Source organism: Diplotaxodon limnothrissa, linkage group LG14, assembly GCF_057381915.1.
Source record: "Diplotaxodon limnothrissa isolate DT_005_m linkage group LG14, D_limnothrissa_male_GT1.1, whole genome shotgun sequence".
NCBI classification, from domain to species: domain Eukaryota; kingdom Metazoa; phylum Chordata; class Actinopteri; order Cichliformes; family Cichlidae; genus Diplotaxodon; species Diplotaxodon limnothrissa.
Window position 1 is genome coordinate 34,521,614 of NC_140609.1, and position 24,577 is coordinate 34,546,190.

Sequence of the window (24,577 nt, forward strand, 5' to 3'; positions counted from 1 at the left end):
TTTCTTTAAAGAAAATGGCTCACATAAAAGCCATAATTATTCTCATCAGTGATCAGTAGGAGGTCCTTCGATGGCTATCAGATTCTTTTGATTTGGTTCTAAATGTAATTCTCTTACAAATGGTTGTAGTTGTAGAAAAAAGAAAGACAGATAACAGAGATGTTGTCAGAGCCATGATCTAATGCAAGTTTTCGCTCTTTTTTGGGTTCTGGATTTCTTTACATCAGTGCATTGGTTCACAGCTGACTTTTTTCCTGCTCTGAAGCGTTGTTCCTATTGCGTTCATCTCGTCCATGGGGAATTGTTATTCAAAGTGTAGAAACAGCATATGATACAGTTTCATAGCTAGAATATACCTTCTACAGGATGTAAGCACGAAAAAAAGGTTTTGTGTTTTTTACAATATAGGTTACAAGTAGATTCTTAAAGTGCCGCGAAACATAGGTAACATCAGATTTGCACTCTGAGAAGTCTAACCAAATTCACATTAGAGGAAAAAAATTTTTTTTTTTGTCTAAACATGAAGAATTTAAAAATTCACTCGACATATAAATGTGTTTATATTTGTTGACTGTATTTGTAGCAGATGGAAGTTTCAGAGAGCTCCAGCTCAAATTTGTTTATACAGGGACCAGAACAATTTTCAGTATTTTCATTTGCACACAATTTGGATCCTCAGAAAATATTTTTGAAAAGACTATTTTAATACACCAGTCGCTTTGCTTCATGAATCCTTTTATATTCTTGGCAGACGCAATGACCTATTAGGTAATCCTGAGGATTTTAAGGGGAAATGGGCAGTTAGTCTGAGTTTGCCTCACAGAGAAAAAAAGCTCTGCAAATGATGCAAATGATGAGCTGGCTTTTTATTCTCCTTTATCCTGCTCATTGTAGAGTTTTCTGTGGTCTAATACGACACTAAGCTTGGTGGTAGGGTAGTATAGTTGGCACCGATAACCTTTCAGACATGGCAAAGAAAAAGATGGAAAGCTTTCGATACATTTTTCAAGATTCTTTATCGCCTCTTGCACTATTCTTTTAAGTCAGAAACTCGTTTTCTCGTGTTGCTTTGGGACAGTACAGCCTAGGTGAGCACGGCTGGTATAATGCTGTTAGTAGCCATAAAACAATGCCTGAGGTTTTATGTCCTTTAATATGTGTGTTTTTATGCCATTTTTGCTATTCCTCCACCCAGAGGAAAGTTTGTTTACTCTGTCCTTTAGTGCAAATGGTAACTGCCATCATGGGAATGGGGGTATTTCTCACTGAGGGCTCCTCTGGCCACAGATAATGAGGGTTTGCCTGCAGGCTGTAATTGGATCTTTATCATGTTAAAGGTTTCTACTTTGTTCCAAGTGAACAGTTGTCTCACAGTCAGTTTGAGTCTGTTTTCTCTGACCACTGTGTGTTGTAGTAACTGGTTGAGTTTATGGGAGAGGGGGGGATTGTGTGTGGGGGGGTTTTTTTTCCGCATTTTTCTTGATTTTTAAAAAAAAATATTGTGTTCTTGAGCTCAATCACTGTTGTTTACTAATGTTCACTATGCTCATTACTACTTCCTTCTTAACTGTAATATTTTTCAGAGGACGTAGAAGGTGTAGTTTGACAGAAAATATTTTATTCATAAAATGATTTATAAGCTCTAACTATTCCGTGTTTGCATGTGATTTCCGTTTGTTTGTATGTTGGTGTGCATAAGCAGCCTGTCAGGCACTAATACTGCCAGCACACTTTACCTAGAAATCAACAGTCAGATGGAAAATCAGCATTTGCATACTTTGTGCTGAGCTGTAATTAGCAGAAGAGAGTGATTCTGATAAAAGCTTTTTAAGCTGGTAATGCCATGTTATGGTTTGTGGCTGAAAATACCACTCTGATTTAATTTGTAACAATGGCAAAATAGGCACTGTAAAGGCGGTAATTGACTTATTACAAGATTTTACCTCCAGTTTGGTCCCCTGTGGTCAAATTTGAATTGGCTTGGCTAATAAGCCAGGAATACATGGCTATTGTTCATCGTTGCCCATACTGCTAAGCCCCTTTTATTACAAAGTAGTTAATAAAGAGGTTAACATTTCAATGAGATTCATAAGTAATCTGTCAGCGTTTAATTTCTTTCAGCTTTCAGCTTGTCATACTCTCCCTCGAGTTCATGTGATGAGGGTAATGTCCCAGGCTCTATCACACCCAGTCAGGGAGGTCTTTCAGCTGCCACACAATAGCATCAGCCAGGCTTTACAGCAGCACTGTCTTTCAGTCTCCTTCATTGCGTCAGTGTACTTCTTCCTCTCGTGTGCAGCACTTAGAGAAAATGAAGAAGAAACCCCCCCCCACCAAAAACCAGTGTATTCATATCCTCTGCTTCAAATCATTTTGTGGAATCTTGCCTCCTTCCTGTAGACCACAGTAGAACATGTTGCAAAGCTTTGACCGCTTCGTGTACAAGAAGGGACATAACGTTTACAGTTTAATCAAAATGGCAGAAGTGACATTGTTGCCATTTCTACAAAAAGTTTCAGCTGAGCATTTTTTCCTCTTCACGCCTTTTGTAGCACAAAAAGCTAAATTTACAAAAGAGGAGAAGAGGAGAGGAAAAGAATAAGTCTGCTAAGGCTGCCACAATCCTTGTCTTTTCTTGGTAATGGACTTATTAGATTTGTATTGTCAAAAAGGATTGCCCCTTATGAGGTGCAGGAATTTCTTTTCAGCTGCCATCAGACAAGGTAGTGGAGCGTGGCTGCCTTTCCTTGACAATAAATTCTGGATTTGTCTTTTTTTCACCCTTGTCGCCTTGTCCCATCACCGCCTTGTCTTCCCTTTTCCATCCCACTTCCACCTCCCCCCCTCCTTTTCTTTCTTTCTGTCTTCCCCCCGCTCTCTTTTTTTTGTCCCTTTCTATTTCTCTGTCTCCCACAGAGATTTGTGCATCGGACTGTGGTGGTCATGGCATTTGTGTTTCGGGCACCTGCCGCTGTGACGATGGCTGGATGGGCACTGGGTGTGACCAGAGGGCGTGTCACCCACGCTGCAACGAACATGGCACTTGTAAGGACGGCAAATGCGAATGCAGTCCGGGTTGGAACGGAGAACACTGCACTATTGGTAAGATGGGAATAGGTTTTGGGTTTGGTTGGGGCGGGTGGTGTCTCTGTGTTTGGGAGGGGTTTGGGAGGCCAACAAAGGCAAAGACTGACATTCTGCCTGCCTATGTGAAGGGAAGGGTCTAGGTGGAGAAGAGTGGGAAAAGCATGCTTAATTGAATTTGTGCAACTCAGTAAAGCATGAAAAGGTTTACTCAAGGATCTGAAGCTTGCCTTCATGCATTTTAATGTGGGAATGTGCTAAGGTGTCCTTTCATTTTACTCATCCTTTTCCTCATCTTTTTCTTTGCTCCCTTTCCGTTTACTATTAATTTCAAATGCTTACATGTGAGTCATTGTGAGTAGGTCAACCACTGCTTTTCGCTGTGTTTATGCTAGCGATTGTTCCCCTCCAAACACTTGTAAAGTAAGGTTTTCAAAACCTTGACTGAATGTCAAGAGCTTTCCTGAAAACCTTGGCTCACATAAGCCAGTAGAAAGTTCAGCCTACTAGAGTCATTATATGCTGTGTATTTTGCAGTGGTTCTATGCTAGGAATAGTTCATGGATTGATCATTTTGGTATAGTTTTTGTATTTTTGGGGGTGAAAAAAGAAAACAGTTTATAATTAAAAAGAGCAGCATGGTCTACACAACACTTTAGATTGAAAATGTGCTTTCAGCATGTTTGCTTTGATGGAGGTGGCACTCCCGCTGTGAGCATTTTGTGAGCATTTTTCTGTCACCGGGAAATGGTGACTGCAGTAATATGCAAACATCAAAGTGCCCCCAAGTTGTTATCATAACTAAGCAGTAGTTGACCTCTGTTTGTGACCTGTCCTCTTTGTTTCACATGCCCTTGTTTGACAGGATGGCATTAAGATAATTTAGTTCTGCTGTTGGATTTCTGAGGTTTGACAGTTTCAGTTTAACTTGAGGTCATTAAGAGAAGTGTTTTAATGCAGTTAGCTTTCTGATATTTCTGATATTTTGTGTCAACGCTGTCAAACCTCTATTAAACATTGGAGAAAATCCACAGGATATGCTATGTGATGTCTGCTTTGCAAGACTGCAACTTTGGCATTCTGTGTTCATGTATGGATGCATCTCTTCTCTTCTCTTCTCTTGATAATATTGGATAAGCTATTTGAATGGATTTATAGAGCTATATAAAAGATGTACCAATCAATTGACCACAGACTGCAATTGGCTGGCAGCCTGGACCGGTGACCAGCCAGTTAGTCTCATATAAGTCTGATTACAAGTGGATCCACTTCATGCATGGATAACACAGCCCGACAGACACGCTAACATGTCATTAGTGTGTGTCTGTGGCCATAAGCAAGTTTTTTTTTCTGATTATTGTGGAAGACGCAAAATTCACCAAAACTTTGTAGCAATAAACGTGACACTAGCTAGACTGAAGCCAGCAGACTAAGTAAGAGTCTCAGTATGAGTAGTGAAAATATCTAAGCCATTAACATGAAAATTATGGAGATGGGTAAAAAACAGAAAAGGGTTGATGCCCTGTTATCTAGTAATAAACTTTCTGAAAAATAAAGTAAGTAATTTAAATCTAAATCTATACATATTAAATACAATTGTATATGCTGTAATATAAACCTGTTGCAACTGCTTTTTGTTTATTAAGGTAAAATATCTCGGGTAGAGGTGGGTGTACTGCAGAAAGCGCACCTCTGTCCAGTAGCACACTTTATTTCCACTTGTTTAACTTAAAGAAAATTCTGTGACTTAACTTCTGTTGGGGGAAATGTAAAGTTTAATTGTTTAATTATTCAAACCTAATTTTACATTGACAAAAACTTAATTTGTGCAAGTATGTGCTGTCAGTTATAGTTTTCAGGAAAAGAAAGTACTATGCGCTAGTATTCTAGCACTTTTTATATTTACTCCATGTTTACTTCAGTGCTGTTGCAGAAACAAATGTCTCAGTGGTATACAGTATGACACATTCATCTAAACGGAACTACCAAACGGAGTATGTGTTAAAATAAGGTCCGCAGCAGTCAGCTTTGTGTTACTAATATAGGAATAGAATTAAACTAAAGCTCTGTCACTGTTTGCTGACAGCTGTTACTGAGCAAGGTGCCAAATGGACAAAGATCTTTTTTTCTCACAGCAGTCTCATGCATATTTTGAACCAGGGCTGCATGAGCCTCGACTCAGTTTGTGAATGTTTTATACACTGGCTTTACATTATTGATGGGGCTTTTATAAGTGCCATATTGAGATCCCCACTGAACAAGAATATTCTTCCATGTCGTCTATTTAGAAGCTAAAGATCTCGATTTGAATCAATTTTCATTATCGAGAGCTCCGCGTTGGCCTCGAGTCTCAAGCTGTGGAGCACAGGAGATCCGATTTGGCCCGTGCGCTGGCAAAGCCTCTGGCGACCTTATCATATATAGAGGTGTTTGAAAATTAAAAGCACCGTTTGTTGAACATCCTGACCTCCTTTGCAATATCGCTTAAGAGATTTAAGGGAAGTAACGTGCGCATCAATCATGTTGCCTTTTAAACACTCCCCTGAGACGTTCTGCCGATCTCAGCAGTTACTAAATAGTGACAGATTTCACTTTTTTATCCTTTTGCTCGCTTCCTCTGACTCTTTCTCACTTTCATTCTCTTTCTCTGTGTTCCACAACTTTCCCTGCCTTTTTTCCATTTCCATCTCTCTCCTCTGTGTTGGTTCGTATTTGTTGTGTTGCTTGTAGTGCGTGCATGTAATGCTTCACGTCAGCATTTTTCGTCTTTTTTAATTACCTTTTGTACTGTAAACTAACACATTGCCTTGCTGTCCTGTCATGGAAGTGGCACTGTTCAGACCTCCCTTATATGTCCTGTCTTTTATCTCCCAAGCTCACTATCTGGATAAGGTAGTGAAAGGTATGGCATTCCTCCTTCCTTCTATTTTGGCCTCCTCCCATTGTAAATCCAGCCAGCATTAACAAATCATATGCACACACCATGCTTTTCCCCTACATTGACATATGCAAACACTATGCACTTCTTGTTCAACTCATTCTTAAGATCCCACATCTCCCATCAACTTTTATTTTACCATATTGTCACACAGTAATCTCCACTTAGCACTTTCGCACCTGGTTAGTGAATTTATGGGGCTTTCTTTATGTGTTGAGTAATTGGTGTGCTTGTATCCTTTCTTTCTCAATTGGGGGATGTTGGGAAAGGGCCTTTATAACCTGTGCCATGCATTATGAATGAGCATGCAGCTGTGAGAGGGGCCTGATAGGTGCTGAGGCCGCATCCTCTCTAATTAAAAGAGTTCATGGTCTGGTTGGTGCTGGGTAAGCAGGGGGTACAGGCTTTGCTGCAGCCCTGCCTTCCTGCCTCCAGCTACCCTTCTTGCTCTCACTGCGTCCTTGGTAATGGACCACCTGGCATAGGATGGTCTGCCAGAAGAGGTCTTCGAACACTTGCAAGCTCACGTTTGGAGCTGTTTCAGGAAGGATTGGGTAGAGCTCAGCAGGGACTCCTCTCTGAAAGGCATGCCAATTAAGTTGAAGTGGTGCCAATTGAAAGTGTATTTTTATTTATCCCTCTAATAAACATTGTGAGCTTTCTAATCATCTGTCTCTACTGGTTTAACCGCAGTTGTTTTGTCCATTTGTTCAGTAATAACACAAGAAATGACCGAAAGTGCCTGGACACAAGGCTTCAGTGCACAATCTTGTTTTTATTGGAGTTCTAGATGAGTTTTTGTTTTACTTATAATTGCTGAGAAAACATTTGTCAACATGCCTTATACAGTAGTTATTGGCCGCTCTCCTAAGCAGCTGTTCACAGTTCATCAAATGTCCACGGCCCATGGACTGCTCTGTAGTGTGGACAAACAGCTCCAATTGAAAAAGCCTGAACCAAACTTATTTACCTGAACCAAACTAGTTATTTAACAGGTTTAAATAATCAAATAAGGATTTGGGTTATCTGGTGAAATGTGTTCCTGATTACTATTTTATATTATGTTTTACTATTGGAAATATAGTTCTGTTTTGGGGTTCTTTTTTCATGGTTACAATAAGACGTGATTGTAGTGCAGAATTTTAGCTTTAATCCAAGAGGTTTAACAGTAGTATTACACTGACCTTTTATAAATTATAGCCATTTGTATACATAGTCCTACATTTTCCGAGCCTCCAGAGTAATTGGAAAATTGATTAACATGCAGTTTCACAACCAGGTGAGCTGCTCATATCATTATTTTACGACAGATTCAACAAATAAAAAATTTGGAGTTGATTAACATTTTGAACATGTATTCGGTAGCTTCTCGCTGGAATTCTCAAGATTAGGTACAAAGAAATGTTGATGCAAGTGAAGGAAAAAGCCATTGCATTCTTAAAAAAGAATAATAATATAATAGTAAGAAATTAACTTGAGCCCTAAAACTTTAGTAATGCGCAAAAGAATAATTTGGTACAATTTGTCCCAGAATGATGGGAAGTTGAAAAGTATACAGTAGTCAAAAGAACTGCTGTTGATCTGAAGAAAACCACACTGTCCAACATGGTTTAGACAATGTTATGGCATGGCTGTGTATGGCGTCCAGTGTAACTGGCCACTAGTGTTTATTGATCAAACTACTGAAAGAAAAGCTGGAATAATTCGAAGTGTACGGGGCTGTATCTCTGCTCAGATTCAGCCAAATGCGACAGAAATGATCGGACGATTTATCACAGTGCAAATGGATAATGACCCAAAGTAAACTGCACAAGCAACTCAAGAGTTTCTCAAAGCCAGGAAATGGGATATTCTTCAGTGCCCAAGTCAGTCATCTGATGTCAGCCCAGTAGAGCATGCTTTTCAGTTACTGAAAACAAAAATAAAGGCAGAGACCCACAAACAAGCAGCCACTGAAGGCCTGGCAGAGCATCTAAAGGAAGCAAGCACTGCATTTGATTACAACTATGTGGTGTAGAATTCACAAAGTCATTGCCTGTCGTGATTTTCACAAAGTATTTAAAACAGTGCTTATTTTTAAAATTACATTACTTTTTTCAATGACTGCATCAAATTGCTAGGAAAACCAGACCTGCTCTCTTCTAAATGAGACATCGGGTCTCAATGGGACCACCTGTATACATTTTTTATCCGGTCTTCCTTCTCTCACCCCACCTGGTCTCGGCAGATGGCCGCCCCTCCCTGAGCCTGGTTCTGCCGGAGGTTTCTTCCTGTTAAAAGGGAGTTTTTCCTTCCCGCTGTTGCCAAGGTGCTTGCTCATTGGGGGTAAAATGAATGTTGGATTTTTCTCTGTTTGTATTATTGTAGGGCTGATAATGGGGGACTATATAAAAATGACTGCAATTCCTAAACAGTGAATGCAATGCTTTTGTCGTTGTTAAAACCCTTGTGCACTTGAATCACATCTTGATTTATTTAAATTCTAAAAAGCAGCATTAAAGCAAAAGGGGAAGTGTTGCCTATGCCATTAAAAACATTTATATGGGATAAATGTGCATAAGTAAAAGCAGTGTGGGCTGTTCTTTGAATTGTTTATGCTATGACTCATGTCATAGTGTCACCTTTACTCTGTAGCTAACCGAGAGATCTACAACAGTCATCCTCCTAAATGCGTATACTTGTTTCTGTCTCACTACTGATCTTTCTCCCATTCATATGTCCACCAATCACTACACCTGTCTCTTCTTTTCTCAGTATCTCCCTCTTTTGCTCCCATTCTTTCTGTGTGATGTAAAAGCATACAGTAGAGAATGCTGCCCCACTGTCTTTAGTCGATAAAATGGGTCAGTTTAATATTCTTTCTATCAAGGCAGCCTTCCTGCAACACAAGCCGCTGTTAAGATGTGTTTTTGATATCCTGTGAATTTACCCTATGCCTCTGTGAGAGGATACAGATCACAAGGTATCAGATAAATGTCGAAGAATGGGCAAGATCATCCTCTAATCTATGCCCTTGTAAAGATATAACCAAAGAAAAACATTGGAATATTGTACCTGTCGTTATGCTCCAGCCAGCTTTTCACTCCCTTGGGGTCGCTTCCCCCGGAACAGTAGTTCTTGCAAAGCCTGCCTCTGCACAAAGCTACTGAGGTAACCTTTATCCATTTTAAACTATACTATGTTATATTCTTTTCTTCTTCTCATAATGACAAAACAAGCATTGTATGTTATTGATAGCTGAAAAGTGTCTTGGGACAGTTTATCAAATAATAAAATGAATTATTTTTTCAATAAGTAAAACACCAAACTCTTGTTTTTTTCAGCGGACGGAAATACCAGCACAATACACCACTGCTCTCATTAACGAACTGTAGCGGCATAGATATGAGAGTCCAGTCCACTGTAGTAATGAGTGAATATTGATGTAGAAGATCCCGCTTATCTGATTTTACTGCAAAGGGATATTAGAAGCTTCACGGAAGGTATATCAAATTAATCAGCCTCTGCCGAGGGTCATTGTGGCTGCCCTCACCCATTTAAAATCTTATTGTTACCCGATAAATATTAGCTCTCACCTCACATTTTTGTCATTTTTTTCAAATTTGTAGTTTTCTTTTCCCATAAATAGCGTACAGTGTCCGTGTGTTACTGCTATTTGATTTTCATTGCCGACCTTTGTCTTTGTCCATTTTGTTACGCAGAGGGCTGCCCTGGTTTGTGCAATGGAAATGGTAGGTGCACTCTGGGTAACAATGGCTGGTACTGTGTGTGCCAGCTGGGCTGGAGGGGCACTGGCTGTGACACCTCTATGGAAACTGCCTGCAGTGATGTCAAGGACAACGATGGAGGTAAAGTCACAAACAACACACAATGGTGCCTTCTGACACTGGCCAGGCATCAACAGGGACTCTTAACCAGACATGATTTGACTATAAAATTAACCACCCTTGTGCTTGAGAATATCCTGTACGTACATTTATGCTTTCCAGGCTCAGTTGCTCTCTTATACAGGTGAAGTTGAGGAATGGCTTCCAGCCAGGCACCTGGACAACAGGTTTTTATTAAAAAGCAGAGTACCTGGCCCTGAGGTCTTGAACATTCGCCGGCCCCAGGAGGAAGTCTACGCTCTGCCCTCTAACTAGCCCTGAGCAGAGCCAGGCACACACACAGAGCCAGCCAGGAGGCTGCACCACTCTTGAGGCCAAGTGGGAGACGTGACTTCCTTTCTTCCAGACCTCATTCTGGGCTTGAGCTATGCACTAGCATCCCTTATTTATGCAGGGGCTGTTTGTCTTCCGATCACTGTACAGGGACCACACAGCTCTCAATAGTAAAAGGAGGGTGCTTCTGGGGATTTGACTGAATCCTGACAGCAGGGTTTATTTTTATCACCCATCTGGCCAGATAGGCCCCTTAAAGCAAAGGCTAGGGAGTCCAGTGACCCACTTCAGCAAAGAAAAGTGCAATGCACAGCAGCTCTCTTTGTCATGTATTCCTTAAATTACTGACAGAGAGCCATGAGCAATGTTACAAGTTCCGACCATCAAATAAGGAGGATATACACACGCGTACACGTAAGAAACACTGAGTAAAGCAACAGGTCGGAACTGCTCTATTTTTTCTCACTGCTATGGTATATTAAATAAATTATATATTTAATTTTGACTCCTATTCATGTATATAAATTGTCTCTGTTTGTGTAATAATACAACAGGCAAATAAATAATCCTTTCTTGTCTAATTCTATATCAAGTAAAATATAAGGTATGAAGCCCTAAAATTTTAACAAGAAGAATAATATCCATAAAAAAGACAAATATACAGTGCAAAGTTTTGGGCATAAAGAAAACATATACTACACATGATACATTTATTAGACCATTACCCAATTTAAGGTTTTACCACAGCTGCCCTAAATTGACAGTACTGGAAATTTTATTTATTTTATTCATGTTCTTGTAATAGTCAATCTACCAGTAAGCCTAAGTTTGTTAATTAAAATATTTTTAATGTTAAAATATATTTATTGTTGTTATCCACAAATGTTAAAATTTACTATTTTACAAAAGAAACAAAGTAAAACATGTTATTATTATTTTTTGATTAACACAACAAATTAGAGTTGTTACATTTACAGCCTCTTGAATGTGATGCTTGATTAATTTGTGAGAAAACTCCAGTGTGTCAGCTCAAGTTTGGGTATAAAAACATTAATTCAGTTTGTTACTTCCCTAATTAACAGCAATATATTTTTTTAGTTTTAGCTTATATTTCTGAAATATTAATTTTCTCTTATTTTTTTTGGACAAGTGGTCTAATAAATTTGATAAGCTAATAGCAGAAGCACAAAGTAACAGACAAGGTTAAAGATGGAAACACAACACACTCATCCGAGGACACACAGTTGATGAATTTCGGACGCATTTGAAATTCAGCAGTGCCAAAAAGCAGCTGGGCTCCGATAGTTTCTTATGGGAGACTTTGAAACGATCTTTTTAGAACATTTTGTACATTTTATTGCAGTTCTGTATGCTTTCTGACTTTCAAGATGATAATTTGCTCCAAACTATTGTTTTTTGATGTGGAGCAAACTAATCATAGTACAAAAAAAAACTTGAGTTCTGATAACAAAAGCAGCAGGTACTCTTGCTTACTTTCCCTGATTAATGTAAATTTAATACAAGTCTGTTTGTTCGACAAAGGTTTGCAGCCAACAGTGCATGGCAGGTCCTTGCAGGTTTTGGGCTACACTTCTGCAAATGGAGCTGGGAATTTTGTGAGAATAAATGATCTTCTGAGTTCTGAAAAATGCAAACAAATTCTTATCCATCATCCGAGCTGTCCCAGATTTATTCCGCTGCATAACAATACTCTCAAACACAAAGCCCTAAACAACTTGTATCAACTTATCTGCCACCTACATTAAAAATATGTGGGCAAGTGTGACTAGGATAAATTATTATGTTTTAAAGATGCAGTGTAGTGACAGCAAGCACCAATTTGATTTTTTATTTATCTTTACTGTATTTTATATTACGTTAATGGCTATATATATATTTTAAACTTTTATTTCTCAAAGCATTTGTGCTTAACACACCCTAAAACCAACTTTGAGCAGTACTTTATACTTTCTTTTGCCAGGTGTGTGTCTAGGCTGTTGTTTAATGAGTCAGTGTTTGTGTGTTTTTGACTTCTTTGACCTTGTCAGATGGCCTGGTGGACTGCATGGATCCAGACTGCTGTCTGCAGGCAACCTGTCACACTACCTCCCTGTGTGTGGGCTCCCCGGATCCCCTGGACATCATCCAGGAGACACAGATGTCCTCTGCACAGAGCAACCTACAGACTTTCTATGACAGGGTGCGCTTCCTTGTGGGCAGGGACAGCACCCACATAATCCCTGGAGCAAACCCCTTCGATGGCAAGTGAGTGACTTTTGCATTACTCTCACCAGACAGCACCCAGCACAGCCTTCTCTAACCAATTCTCTTAATAATATAACCAGAACCAGCTACGGTATTGGGTTGAATTCCCTTTTTATTCTGCATCGTCGTTTGTTGTTCATGCTTAAGATTCTTGTCAGATTCCTCCTGGTTGAGCCAGTCAAATTATCAGTTGATGCTCAGTGAACTCAACAGTTGTGTTATCGCTTTCTTAAGTAATGACATTTGAGGTTCAGGCATAAATCAGTGGATTTTACTTTTAATATAGGCCGCTTCAAATTACTGCGCTACAGTTATAGCACTGACAGATCTTAGTAGATGTAAATTATGTGCTTTTTAAAATCCAGATGAAAATATTTGCACAAGGGAGAGGAGGCAGCAGTCAGTGGGGGCTGAAAGTAAGGCTGAAATGAACGATGAGGCTTGGAGGATGATGGACAGATGATGATGGACAGACATAGAATGTGGCAAAAAGGAAGGAGAATTCCCTACAAAGAAAGGCATCTCATATTTATGTATTGTGATTACTTTTACGGTAATCCATCTGAGGCCCGCTCCCAGAGGCAGAGCTCATGACACCCCAGCCATGGACTCTGAGATCCTTTCATATCAGGCAGGAAAGCAGTCAAACTCCCATTAGGTTCCCCTGCCTCTGTTTTCTTTTGTCTCCTTCTCTTTTCATCTTTAAACGCTTGTGAGGCTGCGTCACTTATTTGCATCTCACTCGCTTATGCATCTCTCTCATCTCAACTTATTATACCCACGTGACAGAACGAGACAACAGCCTAAAGAAAGTAAATTGAGAATATTTGAAAATGTTTAGAAAATGGTATTAAAATGTGACTCAGTAATGGTTTGTTGGTTTTTAATTTTTTTTTTAGGTGTTTTAACATTTTTTTAAGCAGACCATTTGTACTTTAAAAAACATGTTAGCATTGGGTTCTTGTTAACATATGAAAATTATGCCAAATTTGATTTAATTCTTTCAAACACCAGTGTCAGTAAAGGCTTTAAAAAACCTCTGTGATTTGCATCAGCAAAGTAAAGTATGGCTGATTTTAAATTTTTTTTTTTTTTTACTTTTGCAGTAGCGTCAGCTGATACTTAAGAGAAGCGGTGTGACATTTTCCCTCGTTGACATTTTACTAGCTTTCAAGAACCACTCAACATTTTGCAGTTCTTCACTGGACAGAGGAAGCGGCATAGAGGATTGAGTAATACTCTTGTCTCTCTCACAAGATGCAGACATAAATAAGTAAAATGAAGAATCCAGAGATGAGCTGCAAGATTGGAGGCCTTAGCTCACCTAAAAATATCAGTGATAATCTATTATTCATGCTTGGTATTCATTCCCCACCCACTGACAGATATGAACAGTTATGACAGGGAGCTCTGGGCTTCAGATGAGCCTTAAAGGCACGGTCTCAGCATCTTCCTTCCTGATATTCCTGCCCTGGTCACCCGATCATCTGGCTATTGATCCTCTAACCGCTTCCTTGTGCTAGTAGACATGTTGGACTTCTATTTCTGATGTTTCCCACCGCAAAAAGCTGCAAAGGTGCCACTGAATAAAGCATCTGCCACTGCATGAAACATCTTGATTCTCCACCATGACACATAATACAAGAGACTGCCTATGCCCAGCAGTGGATGGTGACCAGAATAGTAAACAGGAGCTTTGTCCGCGGAACAATTTGGGCAAAGATTGATAGCTGGCATATAATAGCGAGGCAGAAGCCATTTACTTCATTTACAGGCGTGCACTTGTATTATTTTATTTAGAACTCTTTTATCAGCGTTAGACCATTAATGTCAGAAAATCTCTTGTTTGTTTCCTTCTCTGTGTGTCCTAGCCCTTTTAGCAGCATAGTATATTTGGAGAGCTAAAAATTTATATCGACGTCTCCTCGTTTTCCCCTGTTCAGCATGCTATTAACACGCAGACAGGGAAAAGAGAGGGCTGCAGTGACATGCTTACAGTTTCAGCAGGATTTCCCCTGTAATCAATTCATTTGCGTGGGTAATGATGTTTCCGTTGCTTCCGAGTTAATGGTACTATTTATTAGCCGTGGTCATTGAAGGTTCTCTATAGTTAAAGCTGACACGCAGCTTTTATTGTATCTGAGATGTCAGTGTGAGAAAACAATGTAGTTTCCTCACAATTACACAATTGTGAAAGATGGTATTTCCAAATTATGCTTCAAATCTTTACCGTTTAATGTTTACTACCATTATTTTTACCTTTTTTTAGATATAGATCAAAAGCTCTCCTTTTGTCATTTAGTTCTTATTTTCTTGTAAATTAACCAGCCAGTATGTTGCTGTAGTCATTTGGATCGTCACCATAAATATCACCTGAAGGAAACCTGATGTTTTTTTTCCTATATAGAGTAAGTTTAAGACTTGTTCAAGTGAGGGGTGAAAATGACATCTGACACACTCCACTGTGACGTCTGACTAGATAAGCTAAACTAAAGATTATTTCATACTATAACATGTCCTCTATGTGCAGATGATGTATGATAAACTGGAGTTTGGAGATACTGTGAAGTCCCTTTTTCTCTTTGCGAATCCCTTTGGACTTGTGAAATCTCACAAAGGATGGAATTTTCTGTAGTGAATTCTTCATGCTTCCTTTGCCACTCTGTCTCAGGGTTTTATTTGATGTCAATATTTAAATCATTTGTCTTGACAGTGAGGAATCAGCTTCCGATGTGGTTCACAGAAGCAGGAAGGCGATAGTTCCGCTTTCACAACTCCATCTCAAGAAAATGGAGACGGCTGAAACTTCAAACAAGACTAAAATAAACTATTGCTGTGAATGATTAAATGTAGACAGCCAGATCAGTGCTGGGTTAACTTTGGTAATAATTCTATGTAAATGCATCCTCTTAGATATTTGGGTGTAAGCCCAAGGATTCAGAGCAGTATCTCCTTGCTTGTTTACAGCACAGTAGTGGACAGCGAAGGTCTTCTGAAGGAGACCTGGCCTAATTAACATAAAACAGGGTTCCTGGGGACCAGGATAGTGTAGGGTGAATGATCTTGCCTCTGGTAAGGACATGTTGAGGGCAGCTACTAACACGCTAGTGTTAATTGTTTCCAGTACGTGGCAGTGTTTAAGACCCAAATGTATTAAAAATAGCCATGGTCTAATGAAGAAGTGACAGTAAGGCATTTGTTAGGGGACCAATTTTTTGCAAACGACTACAGAAACAACGGCTGACCATGAGTCGGGCCTTGATAATGACGAGGGTAAGAGTCGACGAGGGAGACGTGCTACAGCAAGGTCTCAACTCATCAGTCCAGTAAGATTAGGAGGTGAATTTGGACGACTTCCCACTATTGATTGGTGGCGACTGATGATCAGATCTAATTTATGCAGCTTCTGGAGGCCTGATGTCAGTCTGGAAATCTGTTGAGGTCTTGATAATCAGCCAAGCAAGTCTTGCAATCTGCAGTCCTATTATTTCCCTCTCTGGCATTCTGTAATGGAAAAGATAATTCCTCTTTTTTAATTAGAGCAAAAGCAAAGTAAAGCTTCCTTATCTCATTATCCTTCCATTCTGGATGGAAAAACCCTTAGAGACACCCTAGGAGGTGTTAGTTTGTTGTGTTTCTGTTATGGCTATTTTATTGTGTACAGTATTTCTATTTTGAGCAAATCCATACTGACTTTAATGTTTCTCCTCTCTGTTGATCTATTTCTAATGCTGAAAAGAAAAAAAAATAAGATAAGATAAGATAAGATAGAACTTTATTAATCCCTCGGGTGGGTTCCTCTGGGAAATTCGACTTCCAAAAAAAGCACAGCAACGACCGAAGTTACAGTTACAGAACTGTTATATATATATATACACACACACACACACACACACACACACACACATATATAAATACAGAGACACATATAAATAAAATATACAAAGGGGATAAATAGAATAAATAGGAATAAAAAATAAAAATACAAGTGAATTGCACATTTCAAGTATTGAGTCTATTGCACTGTTGACTATTTACAAAAAGTATTGCACAAGGTATTGTACAGTGAGGTGCAGAGGCACTACAGCTTAGTTGTTCCCCCCTCCTTTGTCCTCCTGTTTCCCCTCCCTCTCCCCTCCAGAGAGGAGTTAAACAGTCTGATGGCGTGTGGGACAAAGGAGTTTTTAAGTCTGTTAGTTCTTGTCTTGGGGAGAAGCAACCTGTCACTGAACAGACTCTTCTGGTTGTTAATGGCCGTGTGCAGAGGATGCCCAGCATTGTCCATAATGTCCATCAGTTTCTTTAATGTCCTTTTCTCTGCCACTGTCACCAGAGTGTCCAGCTTCATGCCGACCACAGAGCTAGCCTTCCTGATCAGTTTCTCCAGCCTGGATGAGTCCTTCTTTGCTGTGCTGCTCCCCCAGCACACCACAGCATAGAAAAGTACTCCAGCAACCACTGACTGGTAAAACATCCTCAGGAGCTTCCTGCAGATGTTAAAAGACCTCAGCCTCCTGAGGAAGTACAGTCGGCTTTGGGCTTTTTTATACAGGTGCTCTGTGTTGCATGACCAGTCCAGTTTATTGTCCACCCACAGCCCGAGGTACTTGTACTTGTTGACCACCTCCACCTCCTCCCCCTCTATCTGAACTGGCAGTGGACCTTCTCTGGACCTCCCGAAGTCCACAACCAGTTCCTTAGTCTTTGAGGTGTTGAGTTGCAGGTGGTTTGTGTGACTCCATGCGACAAAGTTCCTCACCAGACTTCTGTACTCCTCTTCTTGATCATCCCAGATACACCCCATGATGGCCGTGTCATCTGCAAACTTCTGAATATGGCATAATTCAGAGTTGTAGCAGAAGTCAGAGGTGTACAGGGTGAAGAGAAGAGGGGACAGCACAGTTCCCTGTGGTGCTCCTGTGCTGCTGACCACTGTGTCAGACGTGATGTCCTTCAGCCTGACGTACTGTGGTCTGTCGGTGAGGTAGTCGGAGATCCAAGCCACCAGGCAGGGGTCCACCTCCATCCTGTTCAGTTTTTCCTGAAGCATACAGGGCCGGATGGTATTAAAGGCACTGGAAAAGTCAAGAAACAGGATCCTGACCGTGCCTTTTCCCCCATCCAGGTGTGAGTGGGCTCTGTGTAGGAGGTACAGGATGGCATCCTCCACTCCGACACCCACCTTGTATGCAAACTGTAGTGGGTCCTGGGCATGTTGTACCTGTGGTCGGAGGAGGTTGAGGAAGAGCCGCTCTAGAGTCTTCATAAGATGTGACGTCAGTGCCACCGGTCAGAAGTCATTCAGCTCATTGGGCCGGTTCTTTTTGGGGACCGGGACGATGCAGGATGTCTTCCATAGGGCGGGCACTCTCCCCAGTCGCAGACTGAGGTTGAGGTTAATATTAATAGTAGTAGTAGGAGGGGGAGGAGGAGACAGAGTGTATTAGTATTAATATAAGTACGCTGAGATAGCGTCATTTTGTGTTATATAGAAAATCCACAATGTCAGTCTTAAGTGCTGGTGGTATGTGGTATCAATTGGTATCAATTCGTTTTCATTATTTTGACTTTTAGATAGAAGCAGATTAAAAAAGAAAAGGAAAAAAAGACCTTAAAAAACAGGAAATATGGGAACGAGCTATGGAATGGTATGCAGTAATGGGTCCTTTCTCCATAAACCAAGAATTCATTGTAGGCAGCATTAGTATTGTTGGTACATTCTATCTAACCTTTTAGCTTTGTTAAAATATGCTGTCTGAATGTTTTATCCATCCTCTTTTGCATATTTTAGCGTGGACAGAAATTATATAAATAAAACAAGATAATACAGGTTTTACTGCAGGACACCTGCTGTTAGCTTGTAATTATTTGTACTGCTATGCAATGAGCAATAATGCTGATCTTTTTCACTTCGTACAGCCATGCTTGTGTCATCCGTGGACAAGTCGTGACGTCAGACGGAACGCCACTGGTAGGAGTGAACATCAGCTTCATCAATAACCCATCTTATGGTTACACAATCACCAGGCAGGATGGAAGGTAAGAACCTGAGTCTTTATATCAAAGCACACACAGAGAGTAAAGGATGCAGTAAAACCTCTCTCGCAGTTACCTAAAAATGCTGTACAGATAGTGATATTTAGATCATTGTCAAATACTTTTACAAAATCTTAACGATGGAAAGGGGGGGAAAAAACACAGTTGCCACAGCAAACTGTGCTGCCATTGATCTGCTTTGTGATTTCATTTGGTCCAATTTTGGAGTTCTCGGCTCAATTCCCAGAGAAATCAAACAAAGCCCTTCTGGTACACTCATAAGTTATGCTTCAGTAGCAGCAGGGTGGGGAAAGAATAAAATATGCCAATGCAAAGCATCTCACTGGAGCTATAAAACATTGTGCAGATGGACATTATTTATTCGACAATAGAAGATTAAGAGAATTAAGTGACACAGTTAGGTTTAGGTCACAGAAATGTGTTTGCGCTCCTTGTTTATCCTCTCTAAATAGTTTAATAATGCTTTTGCCATTTATGAAATGGTTTTTCTAATTAGTTGTATGGATGTTATAATTATGACCATAAAATAATACGTAGTAATGTGACTGTCATAGATCATTACCACTTACTTCCTCAGAGAATTCCACATATGTTCTGGCTGTTCAGGAAAGCAGGAAAAAAGCTATTTTGTTATTTTATTACAGCACCACTAAAAACCCTTTGGGGGAAGATAAATTGTTGTGGCAATGTGTTCTAAATAAGAAAGAGGAAAAAGTCTGAGTTCTCTGTGTAGCGTTCTTTGAGCGATGCTGTTCAGGCTGCTTTGGCATCAGGAGAGTTTCTCAGAGAAACAGAGAAAAACATCAAACTAGCTTCGGCGTGTTTCTTGGAGTGAAAGAGAAAAAAACTTGAGAATAAAATCTCTAATAATTTTCTCTCTTTTTCTTTTCATCTTAAATGTATTTGATAAGATTGTACAAGCATACAGTATACACTCACAACCCCCAGTCCCAGGTATCTCAGTGTTAGTAAGGCCTTGTGGCAAACCGAGTCCCTCTATCACAGCACAACATGAATTGGTGTTTGCTCTCCAAGCCCCACTTCTTCCTGGCACTTTTATCAGTCACTGACACTCTAAAGGCCCACATCTTTGCCGCTGGTTTGATCCTGATCATTCCTGCGTCCCCTCATTTCTTCCATCCTGTCGTTTTTCTCTCCCCTTTACTTTTACAAAAATCTCTCTTCTCTACTTCATCATCTTCACCTTCTTCACTCATTTCATCTGCTCTCCATCCCTTCACGCTGTCTTTCCTCTAATCTCTCATTGCCCATAAGCCTTTCCTTTCTGGGTACTGCTCTTTTACTTATTTCCCGTGCTTTCCTTGAGCCCAGGTCTCATGTCCTTTCCACTGCACTGACTTTCCTCATCTCTATCCTTTTTCCATTTATGCGTGTCCCATTTTTTTTCTTATGCATCAGTCACTTTTTTCTTTGCAAAGCTCCATACTCTTTTCTACCTTCCAGCATATGTGTAAACACTACTCCATCTCCCAGGTTCCCCTGTAAACATGCCCAGTCTCCTGCAACTCCCCTGCAATCACTGTAAACAGGCTCAGTGCAGCGTGAAATCAGAAATGCACCTGTTCAGCCACTTAGAAATGGGAAAGCTGTCTCAACTCATTTTTATGATGTGTTCTTTATTGTCCAAGGGCTTAGTTTTTTAAATTACCTTTTCCACTATCTGGGAAAGTTTTCAGGCCTAAACAAAAGAGGTTAGTGTAGTTTCTTTACAACTGTGTAGCTATTTTCTGATTGGCTGAGCATTAAGACAGACCTATTCGCTTTTAAGCTTTTCTCTATTAATGAGAAAAATGCTGACATGGGTTTAAGCTCATTACATTATTAGGGTACTTGTGAGCGTCTTTACGGGAGAACTTGTAGTTTTACAGTCTGTGTTTATTCTTACTAACTTTTTGCTCTGACCTTGGCTCACTTTAACCTAAGTAGACGTCATGCAGTCCATTATAAATATACTGTTATATTGCTCATTAGCTGGCAAATGAGTAAAAATGTAGTTAACTTTCTTAGTTTGATGCATTTCCAAAGGGCACAAGGCGGTAACCTTCTGTAGGTAATGTAATCATTTTGTTCCTTAAGGCTATTGTCATGATTGATAATAGCCAGTGAATCTCTTCATCGATCGCCTATGCTGCCCATGGTAGTCCAGAAGTATTTTGAGTTTGCGTAGCCCAAGCCTGCCAGGCATGCTACAGACTGAATGCAACTGCATGGGTACTGATGGATCACAGCTGCATGAGTACTACGAGAGCCTTGCTCTGCAGACTCGAGACTGATGAAGAAGCTCACTTTGCTTGCACCCAGCCAAGGGCAAAACATCAAGGGCGGACCAAGTTGTTGTTTATCACCACAGCCAATCAGATGTTTACCCTCAAGGGAAGTTAGACTGAGCGAGTTCTTTATATAGAAGCTTAAACCAAGAGGGAGTTTGCCCATTTTACATGGCACTATTTAAACTTACTTCTGTATCTGTAATTTGAGAAAAACTCTGAGTGTGTGTGTGTGTGTGTGTGAGAGAGAGTGTTTGCCTGTCTCAGGGGCCTGTAGGTGACCAGGTGCTAATTGGCTCTTAGAGAGAAGTGACAAAAGCTGCAAAAGTCCAGTCCAGGTGCAGGTACCATGCAGCAGTTAGAGGTGATGACGCTGCCAAAATGTAGCCTGTTTACTGAGACACAGTCAGGTCAGTCCAGAGGCAGAGACCCTTTAATGCAACAGCAGATGGGATTGCATTGCAGGGCTTTTAGACTGATGTTAGAGTGGACAGCCTTCGTCTAAGAGATCAATAAAGTACTGGCGGCTGCCTCCATCCCTCGGCACAAACCTCTCTCTCTCATTTACAGTACACATGTGAGCACAGGAGCAGCACATTACATGGTAATTGGAGTGAAACAGTCACGCCTGTAATCTGCTACTTTGCATTCTTCAAATAAAATGTTAAGATTATTAAACCAAGGAAACCTGCATTTTTACATTGTGATCTATAATCGTATTGTATCTGCTCCATTGTGTAACAGAGATGATTCAAAGCAGTTAAAAGCATCCTTTCTTTAACTTTTTAAAAAAATTAAATTTTGAATTTATTACTGATTAATCTCTTTTTTATCCTTTAAATAGAGAATAACAAATGTGTCGTGTTCACAACAGAGGCTTGATGCACAACACAAAACAAATAGTATAAATTGGGAATGGGAATTTTCACTGTATTTATTTTAATTCATCCAAAAGTAAGACAATCAGTTAATTTTCTTTGACATTGTGCACATCTGTGTTCCAGTTTTGACTTGGTGACCAATGGGGGCATAGCCATAGCCCTGCACTTTGAACGCGCTCCATTCATCACCCAGGAGCACACACTCTGGTTGCCATGGGGACGTTTCTTTGTCATGGATACCATCGTGATGCGGCATGAGGAGAATGACATCCCTAGCTGTGACCTGAGCAGCTTTACCAGGCCCAGCCCTGTAGTGTCCCCAGCGCCGCTCACCGCATTCGCTGGGTCCTGTGCTGAAAGAGGGAATGTTGTACCTGAAATCCAGGTGATGCTCTGTCCCTGCCCTGCAGGTTCTAATGCATATGGGTCTTCCTGTAAATGATTCATGCCGCACAGCTACAGACTATTTTTCAAGTATAAATATAACAGTGACTCAGTGCTTTAATTTTTATCACTCAAGTGTAATTGGCCTGTAAAATTTGGGTAATTCACAATATACGTTGTACCTAACTGCAGAGTGATGATTATTATCTTATCCACAGAAACAGTTGTTACTGTAGAGTAGTCATCCAGTTTATGCATATAAATACCTCTAGGAAGGATTTGCATCTTACAGTTATGCATACAAGTTTATCTACATGAGGCTTTTTGATGTAAGCATCTATTTGGACTTCTGTGTTGGTGACCTATGTTGTCGAACTGTTTGTGCGGCTCCTGTATTTCTAGCAGGTATCTCTGCACTTCTCTCATTACTCTGCCTCCCAGTTTGCTTCGTAAGATTTATGGCATATCAGGGAATTTAGTCTGAGTTGAGTTTATTTATAGTCGCCTTGTCTTTGCTGCTCCGTGTACAGGGACATCATCCCATTTACAGTTGTAAAAAGGAATCCTGATAAGTCAACCATGAATAGCTGCCCTGTTTGAATAATTAAAAAAAAACACACATAAAAGTCATCTGACCTATAACAGTTAAAGTACTTGTTTTGATTAGTACTCTGAATCTTGTTTTGTACTATGGAAAGAGGCGATTCAATTATAGAAGACAGGAATTGGTTAACCAAACTACTGGTGTCGACCCTTGATCCTCATTGCGAACGCTCTACAGTCTATGAATGCTGACCCACTGTTGTTACAGGTCTGACCTCAGCTAAAATTTCTAAAGGCAACAGCATCTTACTAAGCTAACTTTTATTATTCTATATATTATTGGCCTTGGCAGCCTCTGAGCCCAAGAGCACACAGGTTACGCAACTGCGATATGGATTTCATAGAAAAGACTACCATCCTAATGGAGGACTTGCTATTTTGAAATCAATTATGGAAAATTCTCATTGGAATACATAATGAAGAAATTCTTCATCCTATGCCATGTAACGCATGAGCATAATTGTCCTCTAATTAGTGTTTCCAGTCTCCCTTGGGTCCATAGATGTGGTTGGAGGCAAGGCTAAAAAAATAATGGCTGCAGTGGCCATTGACCAACAGACTGACAAGCTGATATTTTGTGTAAAACAAGAACAGCAAAAAAATAAAACAGTGGAACATTATTACCTCAAATGTGAGGACAGAATTTATAACATGTCACCTTCTGTCAGGATCGATGCTTTTCTATATTTAATAAGCTTTGTTTTTCTGTTCATAGTCTCTGGAGGAAGAAGTACCTATACCTGGAACGGAAATGAGACTCGGCTATTTAAGCAGCAGGACCCCAGGTTACAAGTCAGTGCTAAGGGTTACTCTCACCCACTCCTTAATCCCTTTTAACCTGATGAAAGTTCACCTCATGGTGGCTGTGGAAGGCAGGCTTTTCAGAAAGTGGTTTCCTGCAGCCCCAAATCTCTCGTATGACTTTGTGTGGGACAAGACAGATGTCTACAGCCAGAAGGTCTATGGCTTGTCCGAAGCTTTTGGTAAGCGATGACAAAAATTATTTTTGATTATACTGATATGATTTTCTTTTATCCAGAGAACACACATTTTTTTACTATTTTATCTTTGTTTTGTTCCATAGTTTCAGTTGGTTTTGAGTATGAGTCATGCCCAGACCTTATTCTATGGGAGAAGAGGACCGCTGTACTACAGGGCTACGAAACCATTGCCTCAAAACTGGGAGGGTGGACAATAGACAAGCACCATGCTTTAAATATCCAGAGTGGTGAGTCAGCCAGTTGTTCCTTTTCATATATTTTTTGTTTTAATAACTTCTCTTTTTAAAAAAACTTGTTTTGGGGCATTTCATCTTTATTTTGGACAGTAACGTACTGTAGCCCTTGGACAAAAACAGAGTACAGTAGATGAAGGTGAAAAGAACTACATAAAGGAAACGGCCTGCACTTGCCTTTGGCATATCGGTCGCCTGCTAAGCCAGTGAGCTATGCCAGCACCCTTTCAACAGCTTCTTTATTAAAGTATTTGTGGAGATCAGGGAAATTTTTTTACTGCTATTGTTAATAATCATCATCATTACCATTGCATTAATCATACAGTTTACAGTATTGATATTGAATTCAGATGTTTAAACATATTGGTACCCAATTAGCCTTCAAAATATAACTTTATCCCACAACATATCTTAATTTTAAGAAGATGTACCTGGATCACGATCTATTGGTTCATTGTGGGGGTTTGTGCATTAATCTCAATCTCTTAATCTTGTTTCTTTTGAAAGCAGGTTAGGGTTATTTGTATTTTGGTTCCTCGCATTCTGCGTTACTTAACCTCTGCTAACTCCTTGTGTGTCAAGTTTTATTATATTGTTTGGAGTTCTAAGCTCTTATTCAGCTTCAGGTGTTTTCTGTTTGATTTGATTGTATAGTTTGTCCTTGTTTATTCACTTGAGGGTTC

General features: G+C 40.0%; 1 protein-coding gene across 3 annotated transcripts in view; it reads left to right on the forward strand.

The window, feature by feature from the left end:
• The window catches only part of tenm4 (teneurin transmembrane protein 4), a 112,589-nt gene that overhangs the window by 53,348 nt on the left and 34,664 nt on the right, over positions 1-24,577 (forward strand). For all 3 annotated transcript variants that reach the window (XM_085370026.1, XM_085370027.1, XM_085370028.1), the window contains 8 exons: positions 2,917-3,102; positions 5,960-5,986; positions 9,724-9,870; positions 12,231-12,447; positions 18,367-18,486; positions 21,797-22,058; positions 23,376-23,643; positions 23,745-23,888. In XM_085370026.1, coding sequence (XP_085226152.1) covers positions 2,917-3,102; positions 5,960-5,986; positions 9,724-9,870; positions 12,231-12,447; positions 18,367-18,486; positions 21,797-22,058; positions 23,376-23,643; positions 23,745-23,888 — 1,371 coding nt within the window. The remainder of the gene's footprint in view (positions 1-2,916; positions 3,103-5,959; positions 5,987-9,723; positions 9,871-12,230; positions 12,448-18,366; positions 18,487-21,796; positions 22,059-23,375; positions 23,644-23,744; positions 23,889-24,577) is intronic.